The sequence below is a fragment of the Pelodiscus sinensis genome, chromosome 6, assembly GCF_052426305.1.
Source record: "Pelodiscus sinensis isolate ZL-2025 chromosome 6, ASM5242630v1, whole genome shotgun sequence".
NCBI lineage: Eukaryota > Metazoa > Chordata > Testudines > Trionychidae > Pelodiscus > Pelodiscus sinensis.
Window position 1 is genome coordinate 126,660,895 of NC_143057.1, and position 18,335 is coordinate 126,679,229.

General features: G+C 43.2%; 1 protein-coding gene across 3 annotated transcripts in view; it reads right to left on the bottom strand.

The window, feature by feature from the left end:
* Nucleotides 1–227: 227 nt before the first annotated feature.
* KIAA1328 (KIAA1328 ortholog) overlaps nt 228–18,335 on the bottom strand; it is a 275,054-nt gene continuing 256,946 nt past the window's right edge. For all 3 annotated transcript variants that reach the window (XM_075932757.2, XM_089779471.1, XM_089779470.1), the window contains exon 11: nt 228–2,568. In XM_075932757.2, the coding sequence (XP_075788872.1) occupies nt 2,355–2,568 (214 nt within the window). In that variant the 3' untranslated portion in view covers nt 228–2,354. The remainder of the gene's footprint in view (nt 2,569–18,335) is intronic.

The following is an 18,335-nucleotide window of genomic DNA, read 5'->3' on the forward strand; positions in this document are numbered from 1 at the left end:
AGCACTGAAAAGCGCCCTGTCCCTATGCAGAATTCAAGCATGTGTATGCAAAGGCACCTTTCAAACATTATTTCTGCAGTTTTAAAATCTCTGTTAGTGTTTGTTTAAAAAAAGGAAACAAGATCCAGGCAGTCTGGAGAGGAACATAAAGTGAAGGTGTTCGGTCTCGACCCAGATCAGAAACGGAAGGCTAACATGTGGTGTAGACCCAGAGAAGCATTTCTTAAAAAAAAAAAAAAAATTCAAACCCATGCTCTGTTGTCTATTCCCTCCTGGTTTTCCCCAAATACCAACTGCCTCTCCTGAATGTTTCCCTTTCTTTCTAACACCGGAGCAAATTATTTTAAACTTGACCTATTGTGCCCTGTGAGCAGTGGTGCTGGAGAGAGACTCCCCATCCAGCCTGTAAAGGGTTATCTGCCTGGTCTATGGGACCTTACGACAGAATTTCCTAGATAAAACTTGTTCCCTGGTGGATTAAGGGAGGGATACATCATGGCAGGATGCTGATAGAGAGCTCAGCTCTCCATAGGAAGGCCTGGAAAGAAACGGAGGTCTGTGGGAGCAATTTCTCACTGGGCTCTGTCCTCGTACTTTTCCAGCCCGCTTTTAAAATTCAGCTGTGATGCAAGAAAAAGACCTCAACTGATTTGTAAGTGACATTGGATCAGGAAAAAAATGTTTGGGAATAATGGAGGATGTGGTATTTCCCTCTCCATTGCCCTCTTTAGTTCCTCGTTACAGGAGCCCTCTGGTACTGTTGGCCTTCACAGAATCCCATTTGCCCCGTGGCTCGGAACACATAACCTGCTGCCATCCCGCACGGGTAGTTTAAGAGCTGGGGCTGCTCGCGAGGAGGGATGCCTACCCCAGAATTCCCAGAAATGCCTTAAAAAATAATCGGTTACAAGGTTTCATTTCCTCAAATCACGCCCTTAATCAAGACACGTTCCACACACTGCCTGGTGCGCCTATGGCAGCAAGGGAAGCAACTTGGGCCGTGCCGCCAAGTTTCAGGGTGGCACTGGAGATGGCAGACTACAGCAGTGCATCAGAGACAAGTCCAGGGGCTCTCCTCCATGGCGGTATGGAGCAGGCACATAGAGGACCGGTCCTAAAGCCTGAAAGAGCAGTACCGGTCCATGCACCAGCGACTGGGAACAAAGAGCCCAGAACTTGTCTGTACCGCTCTGATTCCGGCTTTCTCTAGCTGCGCTTTTATTGCGTGAAAGGAATATTTCAGCTTCCTATTTCTAGGAACACATGCCAGTGGCTACACTGTTACAATAAAATATGAACACTGCATTGTGCAGAAAATGACCATTCATCCTGTAATCTGCAGTCATTTTTACTCATTCTGCACATTTCCTTAAATAACCAAGTGCATGAAGTAGATGGGAGTGTGTTTAAATAAACTGAAATAGATACAGCATTAATAATTAAAGCCGGCAGGGAAACGTGCATTACGAGCTGCTAGTAGAAATAATTATGGATTTGTCTTATTTACCTGGAAATGGCATCAAAATAGCGCACGTTAGTGAAAATGCCTTAGTACTATTTTCACTCTATAACACTATATCTCTCATTTTGAAGAGTACATCAAATACAGTTTGGACCTCTACACTGCCTGGTGGTATGAGATATTTAAGGAGTTGGCAATAAGGTTCCCAGCACATACTATGTCAAATAGCACTGATTTAAGGAAGACTGTTTTCAAACACGTGCACGGTGCATGAACCCTGCAAATATCCATTAGTGTTATTAGACATTGTACAAGTGAGCTGAGTATACGCTCCCTAAAATCACAGCACAGTAAATATCAGAAGGCTGATGGCAATGGTAGATCACAGCGTCATTGGAAACAGTACTCAAAGTGCTTACACCTTTGTAACATTGTTAGGTATTAAACAGGCTGCTTTTTAATTAGAACTAATCTAATTGAAATTCAGTGGCTCTCGTGTGTTTTGCAGCTCTTGCAAACTGCTTTATAGCAAACAAAATCGATAATGAAATATACTTCTGATATGAGGGCTGGCTAAGCTATGACTTCAATCGACTCCAAAATGCTGTGGATTTAATTATATTTTAGAATAATTGCTTGGCACAAGAAGAGTTTACTAAAAATTTACTAATTCCTTCTGATTGGACTGTCCAAAAAAAAAGTTATTCTTGCAGCATGATTACTAAATTCGAAGTGAAAGAGGAAGCTACTGTGCTAACTCCTTGTCAAGAAGGGAGGCAATTACTTGTCAATCAAATAATTTAAAAGTGATAGTGCGACAAACAAACCCAGAGCAGAAACAGGAACAAGGTCCTAAAAATCCTGCAGGATGGCTGCAGAGCAACGCGCCTCGTCAAATGAAGAAAATATCCTCCAGGATCCGGCTCTCCTCAAGCTCCTCTATTTCGCTTCGGGTACCATGAGGGACTTGGCACCAACCAGGTTTTCTGGGGCTCCCGTTCCGAGGGGCCTGGGCGTCGTTCCAGTCGTAAGATTCTCTGCGGGGGTGTCTCGGGGCAGTGATTGGACTCATTGCTTCCACCAGGTCAATAAGGGAGGCCTCATACCTGGAGGAAAACACCATGAAAATGCAGTCCTATTAAACACCGCAGCAGCAAACAGTTTGGACTGAACATTCCTACCGCCGTCATCCGAACTAAAGCAAAACTTCTGCACTAGGCAGAAGGGATCCCAGGACTGCAACTGCTGCTAAGGCGAGGGCTAAGGTGGAGGCAGTGAAGGAGAGGCAAAGTGAAGTGGCTAGTTTATTTTGCAGGTGCTTTATTTTGATTGGTCAGTCTCGCCGGGTTCCCCATTGAATTGGACAGTGTCTCATTTACAGCTCAGAGATTCAGGCTGGATTCACAGACATGACAGTTCAACAAGTGACTTACAAACAGGCTGTACTTTCCTAAATAGGCTCTACCCTTGATTTATGTCCCTAGAGATTTGAAAACCACAGGCACCTTTATCCTTAGCGCTACAAACCACATGTGCTTCTTATCAATCTCCATGCAATATATGGAATCTATGTGTAATGGAGGGACTGAGGGAATAGAATCCAAAGCAACACAAAATCAACAGTTCAGGCATCCAGAGAAAAGGTAAAGACGCTAAATGTTATTAAGCTGTCCTTCAAGTGTTGTGATTTAAGAAGTGGTGGTGGTTACCAACCTACACGTACACAGAGAAATGGCAATTACTCTAGACAGCTTAGACAGAGCCTTCCTATTAATACACGGGATCAGATTAGATCGACACACCTTACAGGACTGATTATTACAATACATTTTCTATTCTTATCGTCTGTCAGTTTTAAATGTTTCAAGCAACTCAGCATCCACCACTTCCCCTGAGAAGCCATTCCCTAGTTTAGGAAATCTCTGAGGAAGTTTTCCTGATTTCCTGCCTCAGCATCCCTCTCCCTACGGTCCATCATTTTATTGCTAGTTATGCTTCCCAGTTCCAGATCAACACCTTTTTCCACACGGTGGTTACATCATCAAATAATAATGGATCAATTACTAATAACTGACACACACAGTGGCCTTGTCTACACAGAATGGAAGAGCGCTGCTGCCGCAATCAATCTTCCAGAGTTTGATTTAGCAAGTCTAGCTAGGACTCGCTAAATCAAACTCAGAGGGTGCCCCTGCTGGCATCCAGCACTCCTGCTTTTGCAAGGAGTAAAGGGAACTAATAGGAGTGTTTGCTCTCGTCAGTCTCCTGCTGCGAGGAATGCCACCAAGCTCTAATTAAGATAAGCCAACACCAGCTACATATTCTACGGAGCTGGTGCTGTGAACCTTAAGCCAAGATGCCGGGTCAGCATAGGCCTGGCCTGAAAATTCTCTGTACAGGTACTCAGAGCACTTTACAAAAGGTGAGGCATTAGCTGGGCCCAGTCGTATTTCACTCTTGTGGAAGCTGCCACAGAATGTATCCCTTGCTTTGGAACTGCGACCCAGAGCTAGGCTCCAGCCCACCAAAGCTAACACCAAACACATTTGTTAGTTTTTAAGGTGCCACAGAATTCCTTGTTGTTTTTGCTGAAACAGACTAACATGGCTCCCCCTCTGACATGCATGTTTCTCATCATTAGTGTGGGGGGGAACTTCTTAAAATGTCAGTCTAGTGTAATCAAACACTGGCGCCTTCCTGAGTGTGCAACAGTCTGAACTAACAATGCCAGGACATGCGAACTGTCTCTGTGCTTTTAACTGAGGGTCAATTCTAAAAACGAACGGAGAGAATTTAAATGTCACCAGCTTGCTATTCCACCACTGATCATTCTAGCAGAAACAGGTCACTGATATGCTTCTGCTCAGTCATCTCCCACGACACGCCAACAGTCCAACTCCAGCTGCCTACCACCATCATCTCCGATGTGCCTACATTTACAGCTCTTCTGTCATCGGTCTGTTCAAAGGAGCCACAGATAAGCAGCTCAAATAAAATAAACACAGATTTCTACTGAACATGACCACTTCAATGGCAGACCCTTCTTTACCATCACACGTAATGAGTATCCAAGACATTCAGAAGTTAATAGATTTTGGGGGTCCAACTTTAGAGACTTGAAAAGGGGCTGCATTTTCTGTATGTGTGGAGTCCTTCTGAAAATGGGGTTCTTCTAAGGTAGGGGTGGGCAATAATTTTTGATGGAGGGGGCACGCCAAGATTTTGGTAAGTGGTCAAGGGCCGCACATTTCTATGGAGGGTGTGTGGGGTGGAAGTTGGGTGCAGAAGGGAGCTTGGGGTAGGGGACTGGGGTGCAGGAAAGGGTGTGGGGTCTGAGAGGGAGTTTGGGTGAAGGAGGGGGTTGTGACCTGGGGCAGGGGATTAGAGTGTAGGGTCAGGGATGGCGTCTGGGTGCACGAGAGGTTTCTAGGTGGGGGAGGGGTGTAGGAGGGATGCAGGATCTGGGCAGGAGTTGTGACCTGGGGAAGGTGGGTGCAGAGGGCTTGGGTGGTGACATGGAGCAAGGAGTTGGGGTGCAGGAGTGGGTGGGTGCCAGAGGCAGGCTCTTGCCTGGCGGCTCTTACCTAGGTAGCTCCTGGCCAGCAGCCCAGCAGGACATGGAGACAGGCTTTGTCTGCTGTTGTCCCAAGCTGTTCAAAATGGCTGCCTGCTCCTTCCATGTGTCCCTATGCTCCATGTGCGGGGTGAGGGAGACATCATGGGCTGCCCCTGCTCCCTACCAATGATTGCAGCACCCACGGCTGGCTTCCAGCCAATAGGAGCTCTGATGACTGGGCTGGGGCTGTGGAAACTCTTGAAATCTCTGCCACTGCCCAAGAGCTACACAGCACCCAGTGGGAGCAGCCTGAGGGGGTAGCAGGCAGAGAAGCTGCCATGGGGTCTCAGCAATGACAGCCGAGGGCCAGATAAAATGGCTTGGCAGACCGTATCTAGCCTATGGGCCGTATCTTGTCCGCCTTCGTTTGAAGGCATCTCAAGATAAGCCACCCAAAGTCCCTTTTAAAATCTGGTCCCACAACTTGACAGTGATGATCTTTTCACTCATGGAACGTTTGAACCAGACCCAGACATATACAGTCCACACACTAAAAAAAGAGAGACTTAGCTCTCAGAAACTCTGGTTTCATTAGCCATTCTTACACTCCCTCTCCCTCCCCCACACATTAGATTCATCTAGCCTAACACGCAAATGCTTATCTCCCTGCCTGTGGCTCTATCAGAAAATTTCAATTTCTCCAGCAGCCACATTCAATCGTAGATTAGTTTGGGGGTGGGGAGAGGCGACACAAATCAGCAAGTGTGTTTGCAATGAACATACAGCTCCCAGATTTCAACCGCACCTTGGAGCTAATTTCTTCTGCAAGTTTATCTAAGTTTTACAGCATTTCTGCTATCGGGAAGGCTAAATGATTTGGCAGATTACAAGAGCAGCAAATAGCAAAGATTATTTAAAAGACCAGGCATTGTAAATCAGTCTATTTGACACCACAGTTATATATGCAATAAAGCGAACAAACTCTGCCAACGGAGCATTATCTGATAAAGAGAACGCTCCTTGCAGGTATTTAGTGTTTAATCCCATGAAAATAGTTTGCCCTGATTTGTCTAGGTGACATCAGACAGCATCTGGCTGGAGGCAACAGAGTTGATCCAGCATGGCTTGAACCTCACAAAGGCAATTTTCCCAACATTTACTTGTAGCCGAATATTTAAAGGGACACTAACAACATGCTCAGATCCTGAAATATAACTTCTCTGAAAGAGAGCATATGTGCCTCTAGTACACGTCGACTAAAAACATTAAAAAAGAGTTCATTACTATTCATGTAGCACTGTAGATCTGCATGACACTACTGTAAGGTGGGTGCACAGTTGCTGGGAAAAGTGTACGTGGAGCATTTATCTATAGTTTATAATCAAACACAATCAAGTCTGGTCCTGCACACATCTGTCCTGGGTGTGATTTTATTTAATATCTTCATAACTGATTTAGATAATGGCATAGACAATACACTTATAAAGTCAGCAAATACCACCAAACTGGGAGGTGTTGCAAGTGCTTAGGAGGACAGGCTCAGAGAAGTAGCCATGTGAGTCTGTAACTTAAAAAAAAAAAACGAGTAGTCCTGTAGGACCTTAGAGACGATACATATATTGTATCCTGAGCTTTCATGGGCAAACTCCACTTTCTCAGGTGAGCAGAGTGAGGATCAGAATTCAAAATGACCTGGACAAACTGGATAAATAGTCTGTAGTAAACAGGATGAAATTCAATAAGGGGAAATGCCAAGTACTCCACCTGAGAAGGAGCAAGTAATTGCGCACTTACAAAATGGCTGTCTAGGAAGGAATACGGCAGAAAAGGATCCATTTTGTACATGGATCACAAACTAAATATGAGTCCACACTATGAGTGTTGTGAAACAAGCAAACATCATTCTGGAGACATTCGAGAAGTAATGCTTCCATTCTACTCAGCACCTGATAAAACCTCAGCTGGAATATTGTGTCCTGTTTTGGGCACTATGCTTCTGGAAAGATGCGGACAAACTGGAGAAAATCCAGAAGAGAGCAATAAAAATGTCAAGAAAACATAAAACAAGAGGAAAGATTGAAAAAATTGGGTTTGGCTAGTCTGGAGAAGGAAGACCGGGGGAGGGAGTATATGTTAACAGTCTTTCAAGAACATAAAAGGTTATGCTAAAGAAGAGAGTGATAAATTCTTCTCCTTAGCCACTGAGGAGAGGACAAGTAGTAATGGGCTTAAATTGCAGCAAGGAAGATTTAGGTTAGATATTAGGAAAAACGTAAAGGTCGTTAAGCACTGGAACAAATTGCCTAGGGAGGCTGTTGAATCTCTATCATTGGAGGTTTTTAAGAACAGGTTAGACAAACACTTGTTAGGGATGGTCTAGATAATACTTAGTTCTGCTTCAGTGCAAGGGACAGGATTAGATGACCCGTTAAGGTCCCTTCCAGCCCAACATTTCTAAGTTATGATTCTATGATGTCAACAGCTGCAAGACTGAGTGATTCAGAATTAGGAAATTTCAGCCATTCAAGTTGCTCTTGCAGTCTTCTCTTCCCAAAGCTGTACATGCTTAATGGAGCACATTTACAGGTGCAAGATGAAAAAGGCCACAGGGCCTCAGCTTAAGATTACTAAGGCCCTGTGGCCTTTTCATCTTGCACCCATGAATTTTTCCCCTTCTTAAATGGAAGCCATGAAGTACACTTGTGGGGTTTTGTTTTGTATTTAAATTAATAGAGTGTTATGAGCAAGACACGAGAAGTCATTCTTCCACTCTGCTCTGAGCTGATTAGGCCTCAACTGGAGTATGGGTCCAGTTCTGGGCACCACATTTCAAGAAAGATGTGGAGAAATTGGAGAGGGTCCAGAGAAGAGCAACAAAAATGATGAAAGATCTAGAAAACATGAGCTATGGAGGGAAGACTGAAAGAATTGGGTTTCTTTAATTTGGAAAAGAGAAAACTGAGAGGAGACATGATAGCAGTTTTCAAGTACCTAAAAGGGTGTCAAAAAGAGGAGAGAGAAAAATTGTTCTCCTTGTCCTCTGATGATAGGACAAGTAGCAATGGGCTTAAATTGCAGCAATGGAGGTTTAGGTTGGACATTAGAAAACAATTCCTGACAGGGTGGTTAAGCACTGGTATAAATTGTCTAGAGTGGTTGTAGAAATCTCCATCCCTGGAGATATAAGAGCAGGTTGAATAGACATCTATCAGGGATGATCTAGATGGTCCCTGGTCCTGCCATGAGGACAGGGGACTGGACTTGTTGACCTTTCAAGGTCCCTTCCCGTTCTAGTGTTCTATGATTTTATAGGGAACATGGGTCTTTGCTTTTGGAAAGTTAGTCCAGTATAGAAACATGAACATTGTTTAACCTCACTGACAACAACTGCACAGACCTAGTTTTATTTTTTATTTTGTTCTTCTAAATGTTTAGTTACTTGAGATCTGATTTTCAGGGACCTGAGAGTCAAAGAGAGTTGCAAGTCCTGAAAACCAAGCCATCATGTTTTCCTCAACAAATCTCCTATCCACTGGAAGCCTGAGATTATTATATGCTTCACAAACTCCATGCGGGACAGAGAGCACACAGGATTGGTGTGCACAGCTCTGTACAGCAGGAGGAAAAAGAGGGGATGTGACCTAGAAAAAAGGAGTTAAAATGTCTGACATTGGCATTTCTGGGGTTTATGCTATTGAGCTGATAAGGGACAGCCCAACTCCTTTGCAGTTTATCAGTTCAGCACGTTAAAAACAAAAAGTAAAACTTCAAAAGCACTGAAACAACGGAGGTATATGGACAAGTTTGAAAAATTTACCTAACACTGGTTTCTTAAGTTTTAGGTTCAAATTAAATACTAAGGTCTGGGGAGATTATAAACACCAGACATAAAAGGAGTTTATTGGCCCATCACAGAGGTGACAAGAATCATAGAATTAGAAATACTAGAACTGGAAGAGACTTCAAGAGATCATCAACTCCAGTCCCCTGCCTTCACCGCACGACCAAACACCATCTAAACCATCTCACATAGATGTCTATCCAACCTGCTCTTAAATACCTCCAGTGATGGAGATACCACAACTTCCCTAAGCAATTTATTCCAATGTTTAGCCACCCTGACAGTTAGGACATTTTTCCTAATGTCCAACCTAAACCTCCCTTGCTGCAACGTAAGCCCATTGTTTCTTGTTCTATCATCAGAGGCAAAAGAGAACAATTTTCTCCTTCCTCCTTGTAACACAGTTAGATATTTGAATACTGCTACCATGTCCCCTCTCAGTCTTCTCTTTTCTAAACTAAACAAGCCCAATTCTTTCCATCTTCTCTCATAGCTCATGTTTTCAAGGGCCTTTAATCATTTTTGTTGCTCTGGACCTTCTCCAATTTCTCTACATTTTTCTTGAAATGCGGTGCCCAGAACTGGACACAATACTTCAATCGATGCCCACTCAGCACAGAATTCAGAGGAAGAATGACTTCTCGTGTCTTGCTCACAACACTCCTGTTAATGCATCCCAGAATCATGTTTTCTTTTTTTTTGCAACAGTGTCACACTGTTGATTCGTATTTAGCTTGTGGTCCACTATCATACTCAGCTGTACTCCTTCCTAGACAGTTTTCCCATTCTGTATGTGTGAAACTGATTGTTCCTTCCTAAGTGGAGCACTTCACATTTGTCCTTATTAAACTTCATCCTATTTACCTCAGACCATGTCATTTTGAATTATGACCCTATCCTCCAAAGCACTTGCAACCCCTTCCAGCTTACTCTCTATGCCAATATCTAAATTGTTGATGGAGATATTGAACAGAACAGGTCCCCAAATCAGATCCCTGTGGAACCCCACTTGTTATGCCCTTCCAGCATGACTGTGATCTGTTAATAACTACTCTCTGTGAACGGTTATCCTGCCAATAATGCACCCATCTTATAGTAGCTCCATCTAGGTTGTATTTGCCTAGTTTAGCGATATGAAGGTCATGCAAGACAGTATCAAATGCATTACTAAAGTCTAGGTATACCACGCCCACTGCTTCTCCCTTATCCATAAGGTTTGATATCTTATCAAAGAAAGCTATCAGATTGGTTTGACATGATTTGTTCTTTACAAATCCATGCTGGCTGTTGCCAATCACCTTATTTTCTTCCAGACTTTTGCAGATGGATTCCTTAATTACTTGCTCCATTCTCTTGCCTGGCCCAAAAGTTAAACTGACTGGTCTGCAATTTCCTGGGTTGTTCTTATTTCCCTTTTTGTAGATGGGCACTAGATTTGCCCTTTTCCAGTCTTCTGGAATCTCTCCCACCTTCCATGATTTTTCAAAGATGATATCTAAAGGCTCAGATACCACCTCTATCAGCTCCTTGAGTATTCAAGGATGCATTTCATCAGGACCTGGTGACTTGCAGACGGCTAACGTTCCTAAGTGATTTTTAACTTGTCCTTTTTAAATTTTAACTTCTAAACCCACCCCATTTCCAAATAGCATTCATTGTATTAGGTATGCCATCACCATCCATCTTCTTGACGAAAACCGAAACAAAGACGTCTTTATGCACCTCTGCCATTTCCAAGTTTCCTGTTACTGTTTCTCCCTCTTCACTGGGCCATGGGCTGAACCATAAGAAACAACCATAAATTACTCAGATGCATCTGACAAAGTGGGTCTTTGACCACAAAAGCTTATGCTCCAATACATCTGTTAGTCTATAAGGTGCCACAGGACTCCTTGTCGCTTAACCATAAATTACTAAGATTCTTAATGTTGAAAATTAAATATTCAGATCTAATATGAAAGAGGAAAACATTACAAAGATAAAACAGTCTGAATGTTAACAAGGAAGTACAACCACGCCAACACTGTCACTCTGTCCAGCTGATACCTCTCCCTCTCCTTGTGAAACTTCAGACCCAGAATAGGGGTGAGTTTTATTTTGCTTTGCATTTCAAAAGTGAAACAGGAAGAATGATTTGGGATTCGCACAGCTGAAATTCACTCAGATGTGATTGTTGGTCTGGGAACAATAGGTTTGCACATTCACAGAACAGAGTCTGAGAAATCACTACCCAGTGATTATACAAACCTTCACACTCTCACTAATAAAAACTGCCAGCCAATCAGAGTACAGGGAATGACACACTGTGGAGTTACTGAGAAATGCCATGGTTATAACAAAACTGACACCTAGAACCAATACGAGTGTAGAAAACTGTGTAACAGAGGAAGAAAAAAGACCCAGTACAGTTATGAAGTAGTAACGATGCTGCATCCATGCACTCTGATTGGCTGAAACAACAAATACATTTTGACTATAGAATTCGACATTGCATTTTGAATGCGTTTCTGTCACCCCAGCCAGTAAAATACGTATTTCATGTACACAGTACAATATATAAATTATACAGTTAGCTGTATTATGTTTTTGTATTGCCCTGTACAGTTTAACTAATAAAATCATTTGCTCCTGTCTGCAGAAAACCGCACAATCCCAAACAAATTTGATATTTGCCAGAGTCAGTAAAAATTTCCTCACTTGGCAAAATAACTAGATTTATTAGAGTCATAAACACTCTGGCAGTGAGATATATGTATATTTCCTTAAACAAGCAGTGTCAGATATTATTTGGTCATCATGTTCAGCGATATCTTTTTATTTACAGTCCCTGAAAATTTATTCTTTGACCATAAATGTCTAGAAAACACGCAGCGCTTTTTCTACAAAGGTGATGACATTTCAAGAAAGCACACTAGCAATATGGCATCAGAGATTAGTAGCGGTACGGGTTTACTTTTATTTAATTCCATGTACCCAATGAAATCAAATGTTTATTTTCATATTTCTGTTTGAATTCGCAACATAAATCTCCAAGTGATTTACTAATGTTACATGAATTGCCTTTGGATTAGAGGAGGTTTTAAAACTTGGGAGGCATATTATTATATTACAGGTTGGCCCTCCCTTGTCAACACCCTCAGGACTTTGTTGGACCAAGCCTCTCCTTATGGCCCATGCTGCTCTGGTGCCACCAGCCTAGGGCAGCCTGGGCCCGCTGCTGCCCCACCTCCAGGGCTTCCTAGTTGCTGCTGGCCCCGCTACTGTCAGCGCCAGAGTGGTACAACTGGTGCTCCACAGCCAGGGACGGAGCTCCCCAGCCGCTTGGCTCCATGGCTGGGGACGGAGTTCCATGGCTACTATGACCCCTGCTGGGGTTTTCTTGTTCACGGCTGGAACTCCCCAGCCACTGGGGCTAGAACTCCCTGCCAGACTGCACCTTCCCTGGGCTCCTGTCTGAGTCACCGATCCACACTACCACACTCCTGCCCCGTCGCCAGACCTCCCTTTTCCTGGACTCTGTGGTCCAGGAACATCCATGGTTGTGCCGGACCAGAGTTTCCCAGTTAAGAGAGGTACCACCTGTACTAGTAATATTCCAGAAACGTGAGGGACCCACTTCACAAAAAGGGAAACAAAAGTAGGAACAGGTTAACCTAATACTAAGACAGCAAATAAGAATTCCCACAGCTTCACAGAAGTGATTTAACAGAAGAGGGCAAACAAAAGTTACCTCCTTGGTGGGAAACAGAATCGATACAGATGTTCAACTGTCCAAGCACTCAAGTCACCAGCCCCACTGACAGAGGTGATGGATACTAAGGGTATATATCTTCATGGCAGAGCCTATCCAGACAATTAGCTCCCTGATCTCACCAAGTTAGTGTACCTGGGGTGCACAAAACCACACTGCAAAGCCTTACCGGACTTACTGGTCCTGCAGGCCTTGTGTGTCATTTGTCTTCCAGGGACGTATCTCATGGTTCTTTGTGCTGCTGACAGCTGAGCCACAATGTGATTCCACAATGTGGATTGTCATAGAATCACGGAACACCAGAACTGGAAGGGAACTTGAGAGATCATCAAGTCCAGTCCCCTGCCCTCATAGCAGGACCAAGCACGCTCTAGAATGGATCATCCCTGATAGACGTCTATCCAACCTGCTCTTAAATATCTCCAGAGATGGAAATTCCACAACCACCCTAGGCAACTTATTCCAGTGTTTAACTACCCTGGCAGTTAGGAACTTTTTCCTAGTGTCCAACCTAAACCTCCCTTGCTGCAATTTAAGCCCATTGCTTCTTGTCCTATCAGCAAGGACCAAAGAGAACAATTTTTCTCCCTACTCCTTGTAACACACTTTTAGATACTTGAAAACTGCTATCATGTCCCCTCTCAATCTTCTCTTTTCCAAACTAAACAAGTCCAGTTCTTTCAGTCTTCCCTCATAGCTCATGTTTTCTAGGCCTTTAACTATTTTTACCTTTTTTCCAATCATCAGGAACCTCTCCCGATCTCCACGTTTTCAAAGACAAATTTATTACTGGAATTGGGGATACCTGAGTTGGCTTTCTTCTCCTGGAGGTTACATGCTGACAGTTTTCTTCCTTATTCTGTACTGCCCTGATTGGTTCTTCAACCTGCTTCCTCAGTCAAGCAAACAAAAATGGGAAAAACAACTATGACGCTTTAGGGATTTAAACAAATTGGACACAAGGAAAGGTCTGAGATCCCTAGGCATCCCTGTCTGCTGACGCCTAAGATTGTGAAATAAGGACAAGGATATGTCTGGGTTTAGTCTATGGAGTACAAGGCCAAGGAGGTGAAAAAAGGATTGTAGGCAAAGGGAAAGTGCTGGTTTGAATGACTAAAAACCTTTAAATTCCGGATAGGCAGAAACACGGCCTCACCTCTCCATTCATTGCAGGAGTTGGGAAGATGAGACACTGCATTATTTACATACCCTGACATCAGCTTAGGTAATGTAGGGTGCTGATCCTCACTGTATATTTTCCAAATACATCGCTTGAGCTAAAATGTCAGACTGCAGAATATTTTCTATGTATTTTAAAAAAAGAAGCATCCTTTTGTTTAGAATACATCACACAACGTATTTGCATAGTGTCCTTAGTGAAAGTATCCCAGAATGCTGTAAACTCAACACCTACATATTAGAGAGCTTACAGTATCAGATAAGTTTGATGACACTCTCTAAGGCAGCATTCATATAATCACAAGCTCAAGAAGGAAAAGTCCTGTTAGATCATCCAGACATCTCCTTGCCCATCCAGACATCTCCTTGCAGTATGCTCCCTAGAATTTGCCCCAAGCAGTCGGGCTCTCACTATATTCATAAGAACGGCCATACTGGGTCAGACCAATGGTCCATCCAGCCCGGTATCCTGTCTGCCGACAGTGGCCAATGCCAAATGCCCCAGAGGGAGGGAACACAGCAGGGAATCCTCACGTGATCCCTCTCCTGTCACCCATTTCCACACAAACAGAGGCTAGGGACACCATTCCTACCCAGCCTGGCTAATAGCCACTGATGGACCTAACCTCCTTGAATCTATCTAGCTCTTTTTTGAACTCTGTTCAGCATCTCACTGTTTACCCAATTCTCCAGATCATTTATGAATATGTTGAATAATACTCGTCCCAGTACAGACCCCTTCAGGCTACCGCTAGTTACCTCTCTCCACTCTGAAACCTGACCATTTATTTCTAGTCTTTATTTCCCATCTTTTAACTAGTTATCAATCCATGATAGGACCTACCCTCTTATTCCATGACAACTTATTTTCCTTAAGAGCGTTTGATGAGGGACCTTGTCAAAGGCTTCCTGGAAATCTAAGTACACTATATCCACTGTATCCCCTCGTCCATATGCTTGTTGACCCCCTCAAAGAATTCTAGTATATTAGTGAGGCATAATTTCCCTTTACAGAAACCATGTTGACTTTTCCCCCAAAAAAGATTTTCATCTAAGTGTCTGACAATTCTGTTCTTTACTATAGTTTCAACTGATTTCCCCAGTACTAAAGTTAGACTTATTGGGCTGTAATTGCCAGGATCGCCTCTAGAGCCCTTTTTGAAAATTGGTGTCACATTAGCTATCTTCTAGTCATTTGGTACAGAAGTTGATTTAAAGGATAGGTTACAAACCACAGTTAATAGTTCTGCAATTTCACATCTGAGTTCTTTCAGAATTCTTGGCTGAATGCCATCTGGTCCTGGTGACTTGTTATTGGTAAGTTGATCAATTTGTTCCAAAACCTCAAGCTGACCTCAATCTGGGACAATTCCTCGGGTTTGTCACATAAAAAGAATGGCTCAGATTTGGGAATCTCCCTAACATCCTCAGCTGTGGAGACGGATGCAAAAAATTCATTTAGTTTCTCTGTAATGACCTTATCTATTAGTGCTCCTTTAGCAGCTTGATCATCCACTGGTTGATTAGCAGGCTTCCTGCTACTGATGCACTTAAAAAAAAAGAATTTGCCATTAACTTTTTGAATTTTTGGCTAGCTGGTCTTCAAATTCCTTTTTGGCCTTCCTAAATATATTTTTATACTTCATTTGACAGAGTTTATACTCCTTTCTATTTTCCTTTCTAGGATGTAACTTCCATTTTTTAAACTATGCCTTTTTATCTCTCTCTGCTTCTTTTACTTCATGGTTAAACCATGGTGGCACTTTTTGTGTTCCCTTACTGTGTTTTTTTAATTTGGAGTATAAATTTCAGTTATGCCTCTATTATAGGGTCTTCGAAAAGTTTCCATGCAGCCTGCAGGGATTTTACTTTTGACACTGTACATTTTAATTTCTCTTGTTATTAACCTCATTTTTATGTAGTTTCCCTTTTGGAAATTAAATGCCACAGTATTGGGTGGCCACAGTCCAGCTTTAGTCATCTCTTGGACCAGATCCTGCACTTCCCGAAGAACTAAATGAAGAATTGCCTCTCCACTTGTGGGTTCCAGAACCAGATGCTCCAAGAAAGTCAATTTAAGGTGTCAAGAAACTTTATCTCTGCATCCCATCCTGAGGTGACTTGTACCCAGTCAATATGGGGATAGTTGAAACCCCCCCCCCCATTACTGAGTTTTTTTATTTTTATAACCTCTCCAATCTCCCTTAGCATGTCACAGTCACCGTCACTATCCTGGTCAAGTGGTTGATAATACATCCCTACTGCTATATTCATATTATTAGAGCATGGAATTACTTTCCATAAATATTTTATGGAATAGTTTGATTCCTTTAAGATGTTTACTTCATTTGAATCTATGCTTTCTTTCACATATAGTGCCACTCCCCGATCAACATGACCTGTTCTGTCATTCCCTGATCAGGATGGGGGACTCACTGGACAAATATCTATACGAATTTACAGTGTAATTAGACAAGCCAGACAAGGAGGTGGGAGGATGAAAATGGATGTGACACACAAGCAAAATGATCACAGTTGTGTGGGGTAAACACCATGTGAGTTCCATGAGATTTTAATTTTGAATATGCAGGAAGGGAAAGGTGTTTTTCTGTGTGTTGATGTACACACACACAAGCATGGACACCTTCTACGGTCAGGAAGATTTTCCTTATGAAGTTGAAGCAGAAGTTTTCCCTTTCTTAACTTCACCCCATTACTCATAATTACAGATCCCTGTGTAATACTTAGAAATTCATCTCTCTCTCTCTCTCTCTCGTGTTACACCCTTAAAGTATTTGAATATTATATCCCCCCTCACCACCACCAAACTAAGCCATCACTTATCCAAGCTAGACAAATTTCAATCTTTTCTCATAAATCAATCCATGAAGCCTAGTGATCATTTTTATTGCTCTATGTGGAGCTCTCTAATTTGTCACTATCTTTCTGGTTACATGGCACCCAGAAATGAACACAATGTTTCCCAGGGATGGCCTGTTAGAAGGACAATCTGCCTTGCGTGACATACTAAAATGTCTTTGCAACCCACAGCTACAGCTGGTCTTTTTTGTAGCCATCACCTCACGGTGCAAACCTGAATTTGTATCTGTTGATACATCGGAGCATCATACATCATTGTATGCTATAAAACCTCATGCAACTCCAACAGACACATGGGCACTAACAATCCCATCAGAAACAACAGATCTTTGCAGGTACAGGCCTGGAATAGGGAGGGAAGAAATGGACTTTTATAATTGTGTCATGCCCGTGGCTAATCTGAACCAGCCAGGCTTGGCACGTTTATCACGTTTGCCCCCCATACACAGAAGTGTTGAAGAGACCTTGATCCTGAAACTGGCTGAGTGGTGTTCGTATGTTCCTGGCCCACTGTAGACAGAACAGCATCAGTGGAATGAATGACAAAGGGCTCAATATAATGGGATAAAGAGAGAGGAAGGGGGCAGCTGCCCCCCGCGTGTCCCAGCAATTCAAAGGCAGTGGTGGCAGCTGGAGCCTCGGGTCCTTTCCATCGCCACCAGAGTACCGTGCCGTACATCAAGGCAGTGCTAAGGGCTGGGGGAGCGAGGGGACACTCCGGGGTCAGTGTGGCACGCTGCAAGCGGTGCTCAGGACTTGCTGCTGTGACCCTTGCCCTGTCATTTGAGGCCCCGCCCTTTTCCGGGAGCATAGACCTCCACCACTCAAACACCTTATCCAGAGACCCCGCCTCTTCTCTGCCCAATCCAAGCTGATCAGTCAGTCTCATTTCTTCTTGGTGCTCAGCAACAGTTCATCTAAGGAAGCATCCGGGGGCTACTGCCATTGAAAGTGCTACAGCTTTCTCTGGTGTAAAACAGCTGGTTGTCATTTTCACGTCACCATGACGGAGCATTGCCTGTCTTCCCTATCGCCCTTCATGTCTTCCCTCCACTTTCTTAGTCTTCCTACTTCCTTGTTCCTATCGCTCAGCTCTTCCCCATCCCAGCTCAGCCCAGCCCCCACCCTAAAATATAAAAACAAGCCAGACAAAAACCTGTGGGACTTGCGTGGAGTTTGACAGTGACCATTCTGCTTCAGTCGCCCTTTTCCCCATACACTTTGTCTTGTCTATTTATACTGCACGTGTTACACATTAGGAAGCCTGTGTGTGTGTGTTTGTACAGTGCCTAGCACAATGGGACCCTGATCTTGACTGTTCTACAGACATTTAATAATAAGAGTTCATACTTTTTAGAGTGCTTAGCAAGTTGTCGTCTGAAGAGCAGTAAAGAACACACCAACATGTTGTTTTCTTACTGGGCTTCACCATTCACTGTTCCAAATGAGAGTAAGCCACTATTGGCTTTTCTACAACATCTCATCTACTCCCTCATCCTCCCTTTACATCTCTCATTTTCTATTCCCTTCCTGCCCTACAGACTCATTCTCACCAATCTTTTGTTTTTACAATCTATCCAGTCATTCCCGCCCATCAATCTCTCTTGCTAAGCCATTAAGAAATGCATTTAAACAACATAAATGTTTAGAAAAAATAAGAATTGGG